Source organism: Clupea harengus, unplaced genomic scaffold (assembly GCF_900700415.2).
Source record: "Clupea harengus unplaced genomic scaffold, Ch_v2.0.2, whole genome shotgun sequence".
NCBI lineage: Eukaryota > Metazoa > Chordata > Actinopteri > Clupeiformes > Clupeidae > Clupea > Clupea harengus.
The window spans coordinates 15,809-33,321 of record NW_024879975.1 but is presented as its reverse complement, the minus strand read 5'-3'; the positions used below and the strand labels follow the sequence as shown (position 1 = coordinate 33,321).

The window sequence follows — 17,513 nt, the reverse complement described above, 5'->3', positions numbered from 1 at the left end:
CATAGTTTAGCCTGAGCAGCTTAATATTTTACGCCTACTTCACACATCAGTGACAGCAGTTCCGTGTGGGTTCGTGGATTTTTTCATGGAGGTCTTCTGTTACAGGTTTTATGTTTACCTTGTTTTTCAAGACAGGAAGATCAGGATCACAAACTGGCTTATTGTAATAAAGCTATAATATATTCTACCTCATGAATATAGCAGGCCAGTGGATGCAGTTGAAATGCAGAGCAAGTGGTTGCATTACTGAAAAAATGACTGCATACTCTATGAGTTGCCAGATGGCACCAGGCACTGCAGTTTGTCATTGTGGCCTGAGATGGAACGCAGTGTTCTATGGAGTGAGTTATGCAGACAAGAGCAGAGGGTGACCATAAACCGATGTTAAGTGTTTTATGCTGCACCAGTGCTGCCTGCACTCAGCAGCTACTGCCTTTTTAGCCTCAGCTTTGAAATGTATGCACAGAGGTAAATTGCATCACACTGCATAATACCATGTCAGACAGGGTAACAGAAAGATATGACATAATCCTCTCTCTCTGTCTTGGCCACATGTTATTCTTTAACCAGTGCAAACAGGCTCGTGAATTATTAATTCATATTTTGCCTTTATAAATTCTCTCTGGAAAGATCGACTGCTGAGCTGGGAGGATCCAGAGAGGAGCATCAGCAAATGCTGGCCTCACTTTGACCACGTCCTGCAGGCCACTGCCAAATTCTGCCTTCAGTACCCTGGACAGCTCTTAGGGGGGCGGTATTCCAATTACTTTTGTTTAGTGACAAACCTGGGTAAATAAACTCTGAGGCAGTTGTAAACCTTCGGAAAGGGGAGCCCTATGGCGTCATTCTCCTAGCAAAACAAAGCCATAGGGCTCTTCTATTAGAAGTTTTACCACTTACTCTGAGCTTATACCCAGGTTTGTCACTAAACCATGTACTGGGAATACCCCCCCTGGGATTATGAACCCGGATTAGGGTTATGAAACAAAGTGCAATCCAAACCCTGGTCACCTTAGGCACCCAAACATCTTGCGTGAAGGGCTGTTCTGTGGAGACGAGCCAAAGCATGTTCTGTGGAGACGAGCCAAAGTATTGTAAAATGTTGATATAAGTAATGACAACATTAGAGCTTCCAGAGACCATTGGACTGCACCTCTGGCATCATTTACACCGTACAAGCCTACAGCATCTGTGGCATCATGTACACCTTACAAGCCTACTGCAACTTTCAGGCAGCTCTTACACCCCCTTCTATTCAGCCTTAAATGGTAAATGGTGAATAGGAACCTAACTCCCTCTCCCTCTCTCTCTCTCTCTCTCCCTCTCCTCTCATATCACATTGCTAATGCTTATAATAATACTGATAAAATGGCCATATTGCCTACTGTAAATCTACTACCCAAAGGTATCTCCTTATCTGTTTCTGAAATAAATGTCTACTAACAAAAATGTTCTCTCTCCCTTGTAGCATGTTCCAATTGCTGATGGAAGTGGAAACATTGCTCCTCACCCCCACTACTCCTCAACTACGCATATGGACAGCCAAACTCTACCCACTCACTCTGTTCTTTTTCTTTCTCTCCTAATCCAGACTATCTTCGCTATGGGACGCTGCTGTAGTCTCTCCACCCGGTCTACCCGTAGAAACCCTCGGCCAATGCACCCACCGCCACCGCAGTGCCGTACACTTACTCTACCTCATACCCTATGCTAGCATTTATATACAATATTTAATATTGCCACCATCAACATGTTTCTCTGCTCCTACTCCCCTTACCCCTGTAACAGTAAACCTTTGAGCACAGTGTATACCCACTAAACTGGTCTTGTTTGTTTCATGTATTTACCACCGGATGTCTGTATATATATTATGTACACCTACAAAATGCAGGATATGTACAACACCTGTTGTTTCCCATCCCCTTCTGCTACACAACCCTCCCTCCATCCCCCCTTCCTATCTCCACCGGGCCGACATCAAGCAGATGGGTCCCCCCTTATACAAATAAAATTTAATTGAATTGAACTCCGTCTTTGGTTCTTTGAACTGAATATTTGTAAAGCACTTTGAATTACCAATGTATTTGAATTGTGCTGTATAAATCAACTAGCCTTGCCTTGATGCCCAGAAGCATCGCCACCTCTGCAAAGGAGACCGCCACCCTACAAAGGAGATTTATATTACAATGTTAAAGGATTATTTTACACGCTACATAAACATTACTAAAACCACATTATGGAGTGGTCTCAGTGTTGTTGGTCAAGGAGAAAATCGTCTCAATGCACTAAAGAATGACCACCCTCCACCCTGAAAATGAGCATGTGTATCCCCATAATGAAGACATTATAAATAAAGACAAGTACATATGTCTAAATCAGTTGGTATTTTCTGTTTTAAAAACATAATTGATCCAGGTCTACATTCAGGCAGTCCCAGTCACATTTACAGGAATGTTGTTTTTGATAAGCCTTTAATTAGGCTGGAGAACAGTGTGTTCCCTTTCCCATTCAAAACAATAATAATAATAATACCTTACCATGTGAGTGGGTGGCGTGCGTGCAATAGTGCATAAACAGAAATGCTATACTTGTTGTCTTTGTCAACTAGGTCGGAGGTCAGGTGACATCAGGCTACAGTTACAGATTCACTGTAGGGGAGGCGTTAACCATTCACGTAAGTTCCTGATTAAATCACACAATAGACGAATTTCAGGTGTACCAACAATATTTTGATAAAATGGTGAGGCATATTATACAAAACCTAAGAACTCTTTGTTGGCCTTTCAGGAATCTGATAGTACCATCCTTATTTTAACCAAAGCACCCAACTGTTTCCATTGTTTTGCTAAATAATCCTTAAACAGTATGAGGGCACTGCCTGCCAAGTTTGTAAGTGAGAGATTCGCGCTGCCTTTATCTAAAACTTCATAGGTACATGTGTACCAATATGCTTTACTGAATAAAAAGATGTGTACATACATGCATAATCATGCTACAAATGAACTACAGAAGACCTTCAAAAATGGAGAATGTTGGTCCTCACGATACATTGAGTATCCAATACACAAACTCAAAAAAGCTTCCTGCTCATGCAAAGCTATATGGTACAATCATCGAAAAACTACCACCACCACATCTTGGATAGTGTTAAGTTTGAGATTCACAGAGCAAAAGGTGTGCAGGCCCAGTTCTTCTTAGCAGAGATACCCTTGAAGACCTTACTAAGAACCCTTTGTGTTTCACTGAAAGGTTCTTTGTTGAACTTGAGTATCTATTTATCAGCCTAACAGCTGATTCTAAGCCATGAACAGACTCTTTTTGGCGTGAGAAACCTTATTCCCCCAACAAAAAGGTTCTTTATGTGGTAAAAAAAAAAGAATCTCCATAAATTCTCTAAATATTAAATAAACCAGTGACATTCCTTTCTGTCTGAGAGGGTTGGGTCTGTACGAGATCTCAAGATGGCCACACAAGGCCTAGATAGATACTTTATTAATCCCGAGGGACATTTTAGTTTTTTTTTGTCTGTCTGTGTGTGTGTGTAATGAGGCCTGCACTCAGCAGAGTAATGCAGAGAAGCAGGTTTGGTTGTCATGCATGGCTCACCTGGACAACCCAGCTGTAGCCACCCCATAACGAGGACTGATACAGCCTGCCAGTGATTTACAGTATATTCATTGTTCAATGAATACACACATTAATGTATTGTATTGTCATTAATTAGTAAGTCAATGTTGCCCAACATTAAACTAAAACTATAAACAGTATGTGACTTATTAAGCAGCCCTGCATAATGAATGTGGAGCCTGTTCAAGGTTTCCTTCCTGTCTGAGCTGTGGCTTGTGATTGCCTATTCCAGTTCTGGAGGCAGTCAAGAGCAGAATTTCCATTTTCATTCTAGGTATAAAAATGAACTTCTCTACAGGAGTCATGTGAGGGCATCTGAGATGTGCTTGTATGATATGCATGTGTGTGGTTTGTGTGCGCAACCAAGAAGTCAAGACAGTTGACTGTGAAGACTGATAAAGGCTGCTATGACAAGACAAACGACACTTAGCCACTTGTGTTGCATAATGCCATCTCTAAAGTAGCTTCTACAATTTTTATTTCTCTTTTCATGGTTCTTTTTTTTTTGGTCTTGTGCAATCTGCAAAATACTTTGCACTCTTACAAATAATATCATAGGCACGTACATACAAAACATCCTGCCAAGTTATTAATCAGAATGAGTATATGTAAACATTTAATACATTTAATAAGTATCAATGAATCAAATGCACAAGAAAAAAATTAAATCAGACAACATAAAAACATAGTGAAATATTTAAATTCCCTCAAGTTATGATTAAATACAAGGATGTTAATAATGTAAATAAAAAAATAGAAGAAATAGCTACAGTATTACAATTTAATTAATAAAATATCTGGTCAAATAACTATTAAAACATGGTTATGATTCAGTCATGCATCTCTTATATTCATATTCAACAACCCACAGATACTCATATATGATGACCCCATCCTGCCCCCAAAGACATCTGGACAAACTATTCAGTCACTCATTTTCTGTTAGTTAGTTTGTTTTTCCACATATTAAAAACAACAACAATAACTTAGCACCCTGAAATAATTGTGTTTGTTTTATCTGCCGAGGCTCATGCTCTGATGATCTTCCCACTCCGAGTGGCCGGGATTCTACTCTCTCATTCTGTCTCTTTCTCTTTCTGTCTCCCTCTTTCTCTCTCTCTCTCTCACGTCCGTCTCTCCTTGCCACTCCGACTTCCGTCACGGCACCAATTTATCTACCGGAAACCAAAACATAAAGCTTTAATGTTCTCGTGGCCAGGGGTAGGGGGGGGACTGTGACACACAGATGAGAGCACAGCAGGGCGTCTACAGGCCCGACCGTGGTCTCTGTAATGCAGATAAGGCACCCAGGGACAGGCTCTCAGCCTCGTCCAAACACAGATAAACACAACGAGTACCAGCACAGTTGGGTTGACAAAAGGAATTTCAAGGCTAACACACTGTGTCTTCTGTTATGCATTGGTTAAAGGTTACAGCTACAGTCTGAATGAAGAATAAAGATACTGAGAGAGAAGCTCAAGGAACACACAGGCGCTGAGAACCCCCCTCGTAAATGTCAACCACACCTAAACTCTCTGGGGAAGCGTCTCATTTTCACCTCTCCAACCGAGGGCCAAACTGAAGACAAAGCCGATGCTGAACACATTTTATGTTTTCTTCTTCATATTTCAGCTTTAACGGTCGTTGTTATACCCTCCCTTTTCAGATTTCAGCTTCCTGTAAGAGTTCAGGCGTGGTTCAGTGTAAACATAAATTAAAAACTGAATGATCATGGTGAGAGGAAAAAAACTAAGACTGCAATGCACCACACACAGTAGGAAGATCCATTACTGTTCAGTAACTCAGATGCTGTGCCACGAACTCATCCTGTTACATATCGATTAGTGTGGAATCAAGCAGTTGAGCAGCCTGCTTAGATACCAATCGATTCTACAGTGATCTTCTTAATGTACGACTTTGCCTAAAGGTTAGAATGACTTGTTCATTCATGTACAGTCAATTTAAACACTGTCACACTCTTAGGTTGTGTCCCTCTAAATGTGTAACTCTATTCAAATTTAGAAAATTAATTTAGATTTCATTCTAAATCTGGATCTGAATGTGAATCTGTCTGTGTGTCTGTCTTAATCCGTATTTAATAAATAATTTAGGTACGTTAGGTAATGTGTTAAACGTGTTACACTGTTAAAGTGTTACCTGTTACACTGTTAAAGTATATATTGATGGTTCTTTTACATTGGCACTTTGTTTACTGACAACAGTAACAGAGGAAAAAAAAACATGAACAGCAAAAAGACAACACAAAGAACGACAAAAGAGTAGCTTTCTCAGAGAGGAGGCGCACATTATTGATTGAAAAGAACAAATACTCCCCCTACAGGAAGTAGTACAACACTACAGAGCTGCAAAACAGATTTTTTTCCACACACAGATCAGTCCTCCAGGATTTTGCGATCTTCCAATTTTCCCATAATTGCAATTCAATTTATATAAATGAAAATCACCGCAATTTGAACTGCTAATTCCATCACTCCAAGCTCCTGATGGGATCACACTTTTTAGGAATTCCCATAGGGATTCCTATGGGAATGAATTTCGCAAGATCCCGAAGGGATTGACATACGATTACTGCACATTACAATGTAGTTTTGACATGACACCATAGATTACGAAAATGTCTTGTAGTGTTGTTTAATAATGAAAAATATGGAGTTGAAAAATTGACAAGATGGAAGTCAAAGATGATGTCACAGGAATGGAAATGAGATGTAAAGGGATGTAGTCATGGTTACTCTCTCCCTAATATTTCTGTGCTGTGGATCCTGGTAAAGGATCAAAAATAAATACTTTTAACTCATTAGTGTATTTGTAATGATTTCCTATAAAGAGTATAAACTATGAACTTCAAGAATAGCAATGTCCATGTAAGGCCTATAGGGACAGTTCATATTAATAAAACCATTAAACTTACTCAAAAAAAATCCTGTACACGAGAGCCCATGTCAATACTGACACTGAAACAGCTCTGAAATACACTAAAAAAAATGTACCACTTCGAAGGAATAAAAAAATCCTAGAAAGTCATCTTAGCTATTTGTAAAAAATATGTTACCAAATGACTTATAAGACATCAGAACTTAAAGTCACAACCAAACTTAATAGGGTGTAAGCATGTAACATGCAGGCTAGCGACTAGGTGCCTGATGGCATGCCTTTACATAAAATAAAATGAAATAAAAAAAATTGCTGCGATGTATTGCTTAACCCTCCTGGAAGTCCCACAAAAATGATTATTTTTAAATAAATACACTTAGTATTGGCATGATCTGAAGATGTGGTTGGTACACATGATGATAACACATCCAAGCACATGAGGAGGAGGAGAAAGGAAGAGTGGTGGTGGTTCTGGTGAGGGGGAGGGGGAGGGGGAGGGGAAGGGGTGTTAGCGGTTCTGAATGCTCACAGGAGGAAACTCCGTCTCGTCGTCCAGACACACCGGTCCTGCTGCAATCTCATGCTCCGGGATCACCTCCCCCTTTATGGCTCCGCCATCCTCAGAGTAGCCTGACAAAGACACAAATTAAGTAGGAGGAGTAGAAGGAGGATCATGGAGAAAGACAGAATGGATGGGAGTTAGGTGGAAGAGGAGGATGGCGGGACAGAGAAAAGAAGGAAGATGGGAAACAAGGGGTCAAACTACACATCTCTCAAAGTTCAATGTTCATTGTTCACAAATATGATCAAACATGTATTTAGATGTGTAACTGTGTGTGTGTGTGTGTTTTCTGTATACGTGTTCACCAGTGAGAGTAGCGGAGACGGGGCCTGTGGTGGGCATGGCAACGGTGGCAGCGTAGGACTGGCATGGCTGAGGGGGGGCGGTACCCTCTGCCTCTCCCGTCCCATGCTCCTCATCTGCCCCGAACAGCCTGTGGAGAGGTCAGGGGGCAAAGGTGGGAGGTCACCTGCCGTCACAACATCCCCATTTCAACACCACCATGTCCTCCAAACTCTCCAAACCACTAAGCACCTGATCCATCCCGGCCTCTGAGCCTTACACCATTTCTCCTCTCCCTCATGTACGGAAATTTAAACATAAATATATAGAAATATGAACATAGTCGGCTAAACTGGGGTCAACTAAAACACAAACACATACCACCCCCCCCCCCCCCCCCCCCCCCCTCACCCCTCTTTTGCCAGCTCACCTGTGCGTCTTCACCAGGGTGCACTCCCCGCCATCCTGAGGGTCGACATTGTAGATGAAAAGCTGCCCATCTGAGGAGGCCACCAGCAGTCTTGGAAGCTTCTGGATCCTGGAGGGGTGGAAGACTTTGACCTTAGAGGTTTTACACAAGGCTTTACACAGGATTTACAGTTAAAGTTAAAAACTTCTCTGTGTATGTGTTTGAACTGGATTTCAGAATCAGCTTTCAACTGAACATTCACCAAGGCTGAGAAACCCATAAGGGATAGAGGACTTCAGACAACTGGTCCTTTAATTTACAGGAATTTCAACATGGAATTCCTGGTCCTGAAGTTCACCGTCAGTACTATGCTTTGAATCATTTCATCGAATCATTAGCAAGCTCGTTATCGTCTATGCCGTGCTGAGCTGAGTTAGGTTGTGGTCTCAGGGGTCTGGGTCCTCAGGAGAGAGATTCAGGGGCCCTGATGCTGTGGGAGTGGCAGATGTGGGTACTGACGTGGCGAGGGTGCAGACGTTGCGCTGGCCTGCCATCTGCAGGCGGACGGTGGCGAAGGCGCGGTCCTGACACATCATGCCCGACACCTGAGCCGGGAGGTAGCTGCTGGCCGCCGAGAACATCTTACCCATGTACGCCGACCAGGTGGGGGACTCCTCGTCACCACTGAAGAGCAACACACACACACACACACACATACAGAGAGAGAGAGAGAGAGAGAGAGAAAGAGAGAGACAGACACACACACACACACACACACACACACACATCGGAGAGAGACCGACAGACAGACACACACACATACAGAGAGAGACAGACAGACAGACACACACACACACACGCACACACACACACATACAGAGAGAGAGAGAGAGAGAGACAGACACACACACACACACACACAAATACATGACTAAACACACAAACACACAAAAAAACACAATACCCACATATACGCATGCACTCTTAGAAGAGCACACAGACACCTTTGGAAAGCTCTACTTAGTTATTTTAATGTGGCAGGACACAGTAAGCAATGGCAAGACCAGTTCTCAGCGGGTGTGAGTTATGGGCTTTCTGGCATACTTCTATACTTTCTAAAATGTTATGCTTACTGTATAACATGTATGATATACCAGGACCAGACCTTGGTGCTCTTTAAAGTGTGTGTGTATGAGAGAGAGAGATAGAGAGAACGGAAGAGAAAGAGAAAGAGAAAGAGAGAGAGAGAGAGAGAGGGAGAGGGCACATCCTTACCTGGGCCCGTGCTGCTCAAGTTTAAAGATGTGTACCGTCTCAGTGTTACTGGAGGCACAGAGGAACTGGGCATCAGGACTGAAGGACAGAGAGCTGATGTTCACATACCTAGTGGTAAACACACACACATACACACACACACGTCAAATGAGCTACCATTAGGGTACAGCTTACTGTCTAACATATTCACACACATACACAAAGAGATCATATTTCAGACGTAGACACACAGAGATCACATGTCAAAAACACACACAGACAAGACAAAGGTCACACACACACACACACACACACACACACACACACACACACACACACACACACACACACTTCAGGGGTCAGAATACACACACAAGTCATGTCTTAACTAAAAACACATACAAACACAAAACAAACACTGCATGGTGAACAGAAGTCAAATCCTACAGTCGCCCCCCCTTCCCCCTCTCTCCTCCCCCCTCTCTCTTCTCCCCCCTCCTCTCTCTCTCTCTCTCTTTCTTCTCCCCCCTCCTCTCTCTCTCTCTCTCCCCTTCCTCTCTCTCCCCCCCTCCCTCTATCTCTCCCCCCTCTCACACTCACTCACTCACAAGGAATATATACAGAACTTTTATAGACCAAACATACCCTACTAACCACTTATACATGGTTCACAGATGGAGCTTACAGATCACAGCATGCCGACATGAAACATGGGTTAAAAGCTATAAAACGCACGTTGATTCTGCATACACAAATTATGAACACTGCAAACGTGTGTGACTGACCTCTTCATGCCCCTGCGAAACTCGAAGAGCCGCAGTCCTTCAGGAATGGTGAACACGCGGATCACGGTTCCCTGTGTATGAGAAAGTGGATAGAACCGATCAGAACATCCGGCTCTCCGTGTTTGTTCCGTGCTCCGCGCCATCTCTGTGTTTTTGTCTAGAACACTTCATGCATGTATATGATTGTGTGTAATGGTAGTCAGTGGGTACAGTGCTGTGCAGTGAGTAAACCTCACTCCCCGACACCTTAAGAGACATGGAAGTGTGTGTGTGTGTGTGTGTGTGTGTGTGCGTGTGTGTGTGTATAACAGTAGTCAGTGGGTACAGTGCGGAACTGAGCTTGTCTACACAATGCAGGTGAGGATGCTTGTGTATGTATGACTATGTGTACTTCAGTGAATGGGTGTGCTGTGTGTGTAGCTGTTGTTATCTGTGCTTGCCCTTATAGGTACTTATGTTGTGCAAATGTATGCATACATGTGGGTGTACTGTATGTGAGTGTGTGTGTTTGTACTTGTGTGTGTTTCTATTTGTGTGCATGAGTCTCTGTGTGTGTGTGTGTGTGTGAGTGTGAGTGTGAGAGAGAGAGAGAGAGAGAAAGAGAGAATGTGTGTATCTGTATCTGTATGTGTGTGTGTGTGTGTGTGTGTGTGTGTGTGTGTGTGTGTGTGTGTGTGAGAGAGAGAGAGAGTGTGTGTGTTTGTGTGTGTTTGTGTGTGTCCACATACCCTCTCGGAGGCACTGGCCAGTTTGGTCCCAGATGCATTGAATGTGATTGCAGCCAGTGGGCTGTCGTGGGCAGGGATCATGGTGACGGTACTCTGAGACAAGAGAGGTTCTCCACGTCAATCATCTACTACTGTGACAGATACTCGTTCTTCCACATTACTTCTAGCATTTGCAACTATTTACAACATGGACATTAACAAGGGTGTCATGTCCCGCTCTTTGTAAACAAAAGATGGTCAAGAACGTGTCTGACAGTGCATACAGCATTCCTTACAATGACGCAACTCTGCGGCCAATTAAGGCACGGCCATGAGAAAATGCAAATAGAAAATTTCATTTGCAAAATGTTAAATGGAGTTTGATGATGGCATGAGCTTGTGTAAACCATCCATCCAGAAATAAACGGCTTGAATTCAAAATACGTTGTCTGTTTACCTCTGCCTAATAGAGGTTCCTATATGCAGATAAACTACTATGGGAAAATAATAGGGAGATGGTGAGGACATCCATTACCAGATTATTGGCATCGTAGACAATGATTTCACCAATGGTGGCACTGCCAGGGTATGCCAAGTACGAGTTGGAATGGTTGGTGGAGAGAGCACATAGACCTTGTGAAGACAAACATTGGGAAACATGTTTTTAACATTCATCACTACTATTTGATGTGTTTGTTTGTGTTCCTGGTTTTGTGTTCGTAGTGGCTAGCGGTGTTTTATTTGTTTAGCTGAAGTGTTTTTTTGCTGAGCCCACTTTTCCTTTTGTTTGGCTTGCACATTTGAATGTGTATCATGTTCTCATTCATCACTTTCTAACCTCAAAACTGAATGTCAAAATCTAAGCCCGCGGTGAAAGCCATTCATTAAATCATGATCAAAATGTTCCTCTCTAGAAACTTCTACATCAGCTTACTGTCTACTATCCTGTATTCCTAAGTATACGTCTTTCAGATGTCTGGGTACATTTCTGGCCTCTAGTTCCTCTAGAGTTACCTGAGAGGTTGGAAGGCGTGTTGAGGAGAGTCTTAAGGAGCTTCATGTCTTTGATGTTGTGGATGTAGACGGACTCCTCCAGACACACTACCAGCCTCTGCGGAGCACAAAGAAAGACCAGATGTGAAACCTCAAGACCTCCTCCATCTGCGCACCATGGACACGAGGGACTCCATTCCCTCCTCCTCCTCCTCCTCCTCCTCCTCCTCTTTCTACCTCAGCACATCAACATGTCCATTTCTACTCTTTTTCTACAGCTCCTAACAGCTCCAAACCAAAAATCACTGAGATGTCATGGCATCATATCCTGTTTGTTTGAGTGGTAAACAGCAAAACTGAATATCTATCATTGGAGTGGTTTGTGTTCCTGAAACAGTGGACAAAGTAAGGACCCACCTACACACACATTAACAGACATGCACACACACATAACATAATGACACACAAACAGATACACACACACACACACACACACACACACACACACACAAACAGATACAAACAGACACACAAACAGATACACACACACACACACACACACACACACACACACAACATAATGACACATACACACACACATAACATAATGACACACACAAACACACACAGACACACACAGACACACACGCAAAGCTTTTACAGACAGGCAGACCCATCCATAGACAGACATTTGCATACAGAACCACACCTGTCGGTTGAGGCGGACTGCCAGAATACTGTTGGAGTAGCTGTAGTTGCAGATCTCTGTGCCCTTCTTGAAGTGGTAGACGTTCATGCGCCGCGGCATGGCCTGGCTCACCACCACCACCAGACTGCTGGAGAACAGACGCTCCACAATGTAGACGTCTGGAGTGTCTGCTGGGGGAGGGGGAGACGCGTGTCAAACAGAACAAACGCACGCATGCACGTGCGCGCGCACACACACACACACACACACACACACACACACACACACACTCCCACACAAACACGTCTCTTCTAGAGGGAGATGGATGTGAGACAAGACACCAGTGTCTGCTAAGAGAAGACACCACTATGAGACAGGCAGACACACACACAGACACGGACACGGACACGGACACGGACACGGACACGGACACGGACACGGACACGGACACACGTTCCATAATGTGGACATCTGAAGAGTGCCTGCTGAAGGTAAAGTGAAACAAAATGCCTCACATATTAACCCATACCCATTTGTCCAGACAGTACTTGGTGTGGAAGGGCTAAATGCATCACCCTGTTTTTCTACACGCAACACTCTCCTCTCTTTTTGTTTATGTAGATACACACATTCTTTCCCTGTTGGTCTGACCTTCCTTCCATCCATCCATCCATCCATCCATCCATCCATCCATCCATCCAAACTAATTTAGTTTCCTATGGTTACTTGTTAATTCACTGAAATGCACAGTAACAACTACCACTGAAAGAGAGATGGTTACTACCGTTACAGGTAGTAACGCTGTTGTAGATCATAGATTACTAACATAATTACACATAATTACATTTGCAGATACACAAGGGCCAGCCCATCTCTCCTTGGGCTGGCTCTGGCCAGCAAGAGGCCATCTTTCAATTCCATTTAATCAACCGGCTGCAGATAAGGTAGCCGTTAAGCACCAGGAAGAAGGCGAGCAGGAAATCCACCCTCATCTGACAGTTAAGCCCCGGCAGGCAACAATGACAATGTAACACTACACCACCATAACGAGAACAAGCTCAGAACAAGATGGTTTCCACTTGTGGAAATATCAAAGAGAGATGTGTGTGTGAGTGTTATTTTGACTTCTGATGATGGCCTGGTATGCAGACGAGTTTTTATTTTGGCTGTACCTCATTTCCATTTGGTAGTTAATCCCTTATTTTGCTAAAGTCTAACATAATACGCTTTTGGCTGTTGTTGCTAGTGACTGGGAAACCACTTCAGCGTAGTGATGCTACGCAATGGAAGAATGTGGCAGGTTGTATGATAAATAGCATTTACAGACACACACTAACACACACACACACACACACTAACTCACACGCACACGCACACACACGCCTCAGTGGATCTCTACCGGACTTCATTGTGATGACTCCTGAGGCATGCTACCCAGACTGATGAACACAGCTTTCCGTTTCCTGTGGGATTTTTTTGTTGTAACTGATTCACCTGCCAAAAACTACTGAATAATCCCACTGTGTTTCCTCATCAGGGCCCATGGTCACAGACTTCCCTGCCACTGATTGGCTGAGATTACTGTCAATCGTGGAAGACCGTAGACCTTTCCATGGCTCCATCAGAGTAGGGAGACATGAGAGAAAGAGAGCCAATGACGGCACAGAAACAGCGGCCGCATGCAGCATCCAAATCCCATAAAAGCAGTCCATGAAAGAGTCAGGCCTTGGGGACGCATGTAATCCCTGAGCTTATGAATTTTTGAGCCCCAAGCTCATGTGGAAGAAGTGAAACACTGCCGGTCTTATTTGATTTCACCCTCTCAGCTGAGCACAGGCCTGAGGAGGTGCTGGGGAGACTACGCTGTTTGAAACACGAGAACAGACGCAGACAGAGAGACGCAGACAGACCACACCCTCCCTGCCAGAACATCAGCGACTCTCACGAAGGCCGCTTCCTGTGCAGAGCATAGAATTAGTGGTCCGACTGAGTGAGACAGAGAGTGCAAATAGAATTGTCGAGATGATAATTAGACATTTCTCCCCAAGAGGAGAAGGTTTCCCGAACTGATTTGCTGTTCACTTGAGGTGTGTGCTTCATGCATCCACCCTGGCTCACTCATGGGTGGGAAGTCCAGGTGTGGGAGATAAACATTCTCTCCCATTTTTGAGCATCTCTTGATTGCTTGATTGCATCTCTATGATTTGACTTCATGATTTCAATCTGAAGCCATGGAAGCAATGGGTGAAATCAGCTGATTTATTGCATGGGTGAGAAAAAAACCTAGAAGGAATCTGGGAATGGCTAATTCATTTCTCTGATACGGTACTGTTTCTGTTATATTCTGTTCTGGTACTGTATGATGGCCTTATCTGGTGAACTGGATCTGCATGTGCCGGCACACGGATAGGAATGGACTCACCGCTTTCATGAATGCAGTCCAGTTTGTCCACTGAGGTCACGGAGAAGAGCCGGTATCCAGTCTTTGTGCCCACAGCCAGTGACCTAATAGAGACATGGTGTGCCAAAGACCTGCATCATATCGGATGTTCATCCACACCCAGGTTCAGCACATGACATACTGTACAGGATACACTAAGTCACAACAGCTGATGCAACTCCCATTGAGACTGTCTGCACTGATTACCTTTTATGGTAACTACCTTAAATAACACTAACCCTTGACTGTGACAGTGAGTATCATAGTAAGATCATAAGAATCATTTGCAGAAGGTATGAACAATTCTAAAGCTGTCAGACAATTCACCAAGACTAAAATAAAAATGACTAAAATACATGCTGAAAAAAATACATGCTCCGATAACTTTTGTCAGTATGTGGTGAAATGCTGTGTGCCTTCTCATCATAAAAGATAAAAGTACAGTACAGTACATTTCCTCTACAATATGGCCGCTCCTTTAGGGCCTCTGCAGAGAGCACTGTTGGCTTAGTGCACTACACTTGGGTGCAAATATTTCAGTCCGGCTCTCTTTTTTGTTGCTGAGAGGGCAGCTTCAGTATCAGGAGTTATATTTAGTTAAAGGGCAGATGTTCACTACAGTGTCTCTTATATTTAGTTAAAGAGCAGATGTTCACAACTACAGTGTCTCTTATATTTAGTTGAAGAGCAGATGTTCACAACTACAGTGTTTTGCCACGTACTTTATCTGAGTCTGACACCCTGTTCACAAAGTGAATAAACGGAATTGCAGTAAAAAAAATGCAAAGCATCTGACAACGGGGAAAGATTATTTGATAACAGACATTTTTACAGATTGTATATGAGCTTCCCTTCTTAATATCCAAGCAGTTCATGAATGGCTTAAATGCTGTCTGCTTTTGTTTTACATGTCCGGAGTACAATTGGATCCAGAATCTGTAATCTCTCATATTTGGTGAGGCTTTCAGTAACAGGTTTTCTGAAATTTTTCTTAACTGATCTCTGCAGTCACTGAGGCAGTCACAGCTGTTTTTCAGAGGCAGTTCAGAGGTATTCTTCACAACGCTGTTCATGTCTGATCCTGTGCATGGCTATGGCCTCCATGTATTTATTGTCAAAGAACACAAGTATGTAATTCCATACCTGGCCGCAAACTAGCACCTAGCAAACTCACCTTACCCCTCATCTGTGAAATAATGTACTTATGGTTAATTATTTCAAGTATTTGACACATTTGGCCGATGACTGGGAACTTGGGTGTTTCAAAATTGCACTGAAATGGTTCAGGATTTTAGATTTCCTTGTTTTGTACTTCAATGCCAGCTCTTCACTGGGATGTCAAATCATACAGACAGTCAGCCGATGGATAGTCAGCCTATTTTTTGTGTTCTAGCTTAAGACTTGTGAATGTATAGGCTACTTCCTTCAGAGTGCATGCTGTGAAATACCACAGCATGAAAACAATCACCACAGTGATAGAAATACTCAATCAATGAAACCACTGGGTTTAATAACTTAGTTATATACAAATATTTAACATGATGTGTGATCACATGGCCTCAGCATCCATGACCACTTACACTTTCCATTTCCATTGACAGACATCAAATTAAAACTGAGGTAAACATTCCATGTATGTACCCATGTATTCCATGAGTACAGCAGTTAAGGTCAAGGTTTTTCATGTTTTCTACACGAAACATGCCATCCACCATCTTCTAGAACAGCACCTAGCAAGCAAGAAGGCCTAAACACCTAAATAGCGGCTTACTATAGGACGGCACTGGCCCGGGTCCGGCCCATGTATGGCGCGGATGGGGACCAGATCCGTCCAGAATAAGCTGTTAACTGAGTGGTTATCAGTTGCTGTCTGAGCCGCTTATGGAATAATGTTTTGTAGCCTATGTTTATGGTGAAATTGTAACTGTGTTTTTCTGAATGTAAGTGCAACAGATCAACATAAAGGCTAACATATGTTTGTAATAGCCTTCCGTGCGATGCTGCCATTTGGCCACAAACATAGAAGAGCATTAAGTCCAGTTTTCTAACACGGTGTAAACGTAATATTACCAACAGTAGGCCTAAGCTATGCGGAAAATTTCTCATTCCAATCCTGTAACCTACAAACCGCACAGGAATGCAGCAGACGACGGAACTAGGCAACTACCGTGTGTAAAGGAATGGTAACATAATTTCAAGTTGTACGCTTCGATAAAAACAACGGAGTAGAAAGAACCGCTTACGTGGAGTCTTGGTTGAAAGAGGCACAACCCAGTCCTGGCCCGCCAGGACCGTCGGCTCCCTCCCCGGTCTCCATCCCGATTCCCAACGACCTCCTTCCCTCCCTCCACCCTGGATCGGAGGCCTGGGTTCGGTTGTTCGTCTTTGAGAAATTGTAAAGAATCAAGATCCACCAATAAGAAAATGAAGTTCAGTAAATGAAATGTACTATCGTAGTAATATGAAGGAAATGTCTCCTGTCAATACCTTGCATTAATTCATAAGAAAGGACGGCTTCACTTCGATGAGCTGAAGCGGAAATCTTCAAAATACAGGGAAAATCAAGCAAAACAAAAACAGCTGACAGCGTGTTGCGTCACTTTCATGCCTCGTGTCATTGGCTAAGAACAACCCACAATGTCGTCGTCCGGCTTGTTGCCAATTGGTCAGTACTATGATAGTTTGTTTCAATTGGTTGAAAATGCGGAATACTAACGTTGGGCGTGTTTTCGGCAGTAGCGATTGCGCTGTGTTATATCCTAGTTGAATGGACAAAATCGACTGACTGTTGCAAACTAACCAAAGTAGGCTTTGACTAACAAAGTAGGCTAAGATTCTTATGTGCAAACCCTTCAGATGATGCAATCACTC

At 43.2% G+C, this 17,513-nt stretch overlaps 1 protein-coding gene across 2 annotated transcripts; it reads right to left on the bottom strand.

Annotated features, from left to right (window-relative positions):
- Positions 1-4,064: 4,064 nt before the first annotated feature.
- On the bottom strand, positions 4,065-17,260 carry wipi1 (WD repeat domain, phosphoinositide interacting 1). 2 transcript variants are annotated; one of them, XM_042705906.1, is made up of 14 exons: positions 17,130-17,260; positions 16,886-17,025; positions 14,625-14,707; positions 12,224-12,393; positions 11,536-11,632; positions 11,057-11,154; positions 10,543-10,635; positions 9,815-9,885; positions 9,051-9,158; positions 8,295-8,459; positions 7,797-7,904; positions 7,390-7,517; positions 7,052-7,152; positions 4,065-4,802 (listed from the first exon to the last, which is right to left on the bottom strand). In XM_042705906.1, exons 2-14 carry the CDS (start codon positions 16,957-16,959, stop codon positions 4,752-4,754), a joined length of 1,347 nt encoding a protein of 448 aa, XP_042561840.1. In that variant the 5' UTR covers positions 16,960-17,025; positions 17,130-17,260; the 3' UTR covers positions 4,065-4,751. The 2 variants fall into 2 exon arrangements, with proteins under 2 accessions (XP_042561840.1, XP_042561841.1); XM_042705907.1 differs by having other exon boundaries at positions 12,224-12,390.
- Between the last annotated feature and the right edge of the window lie 253 nt (positions 17,261-17,513).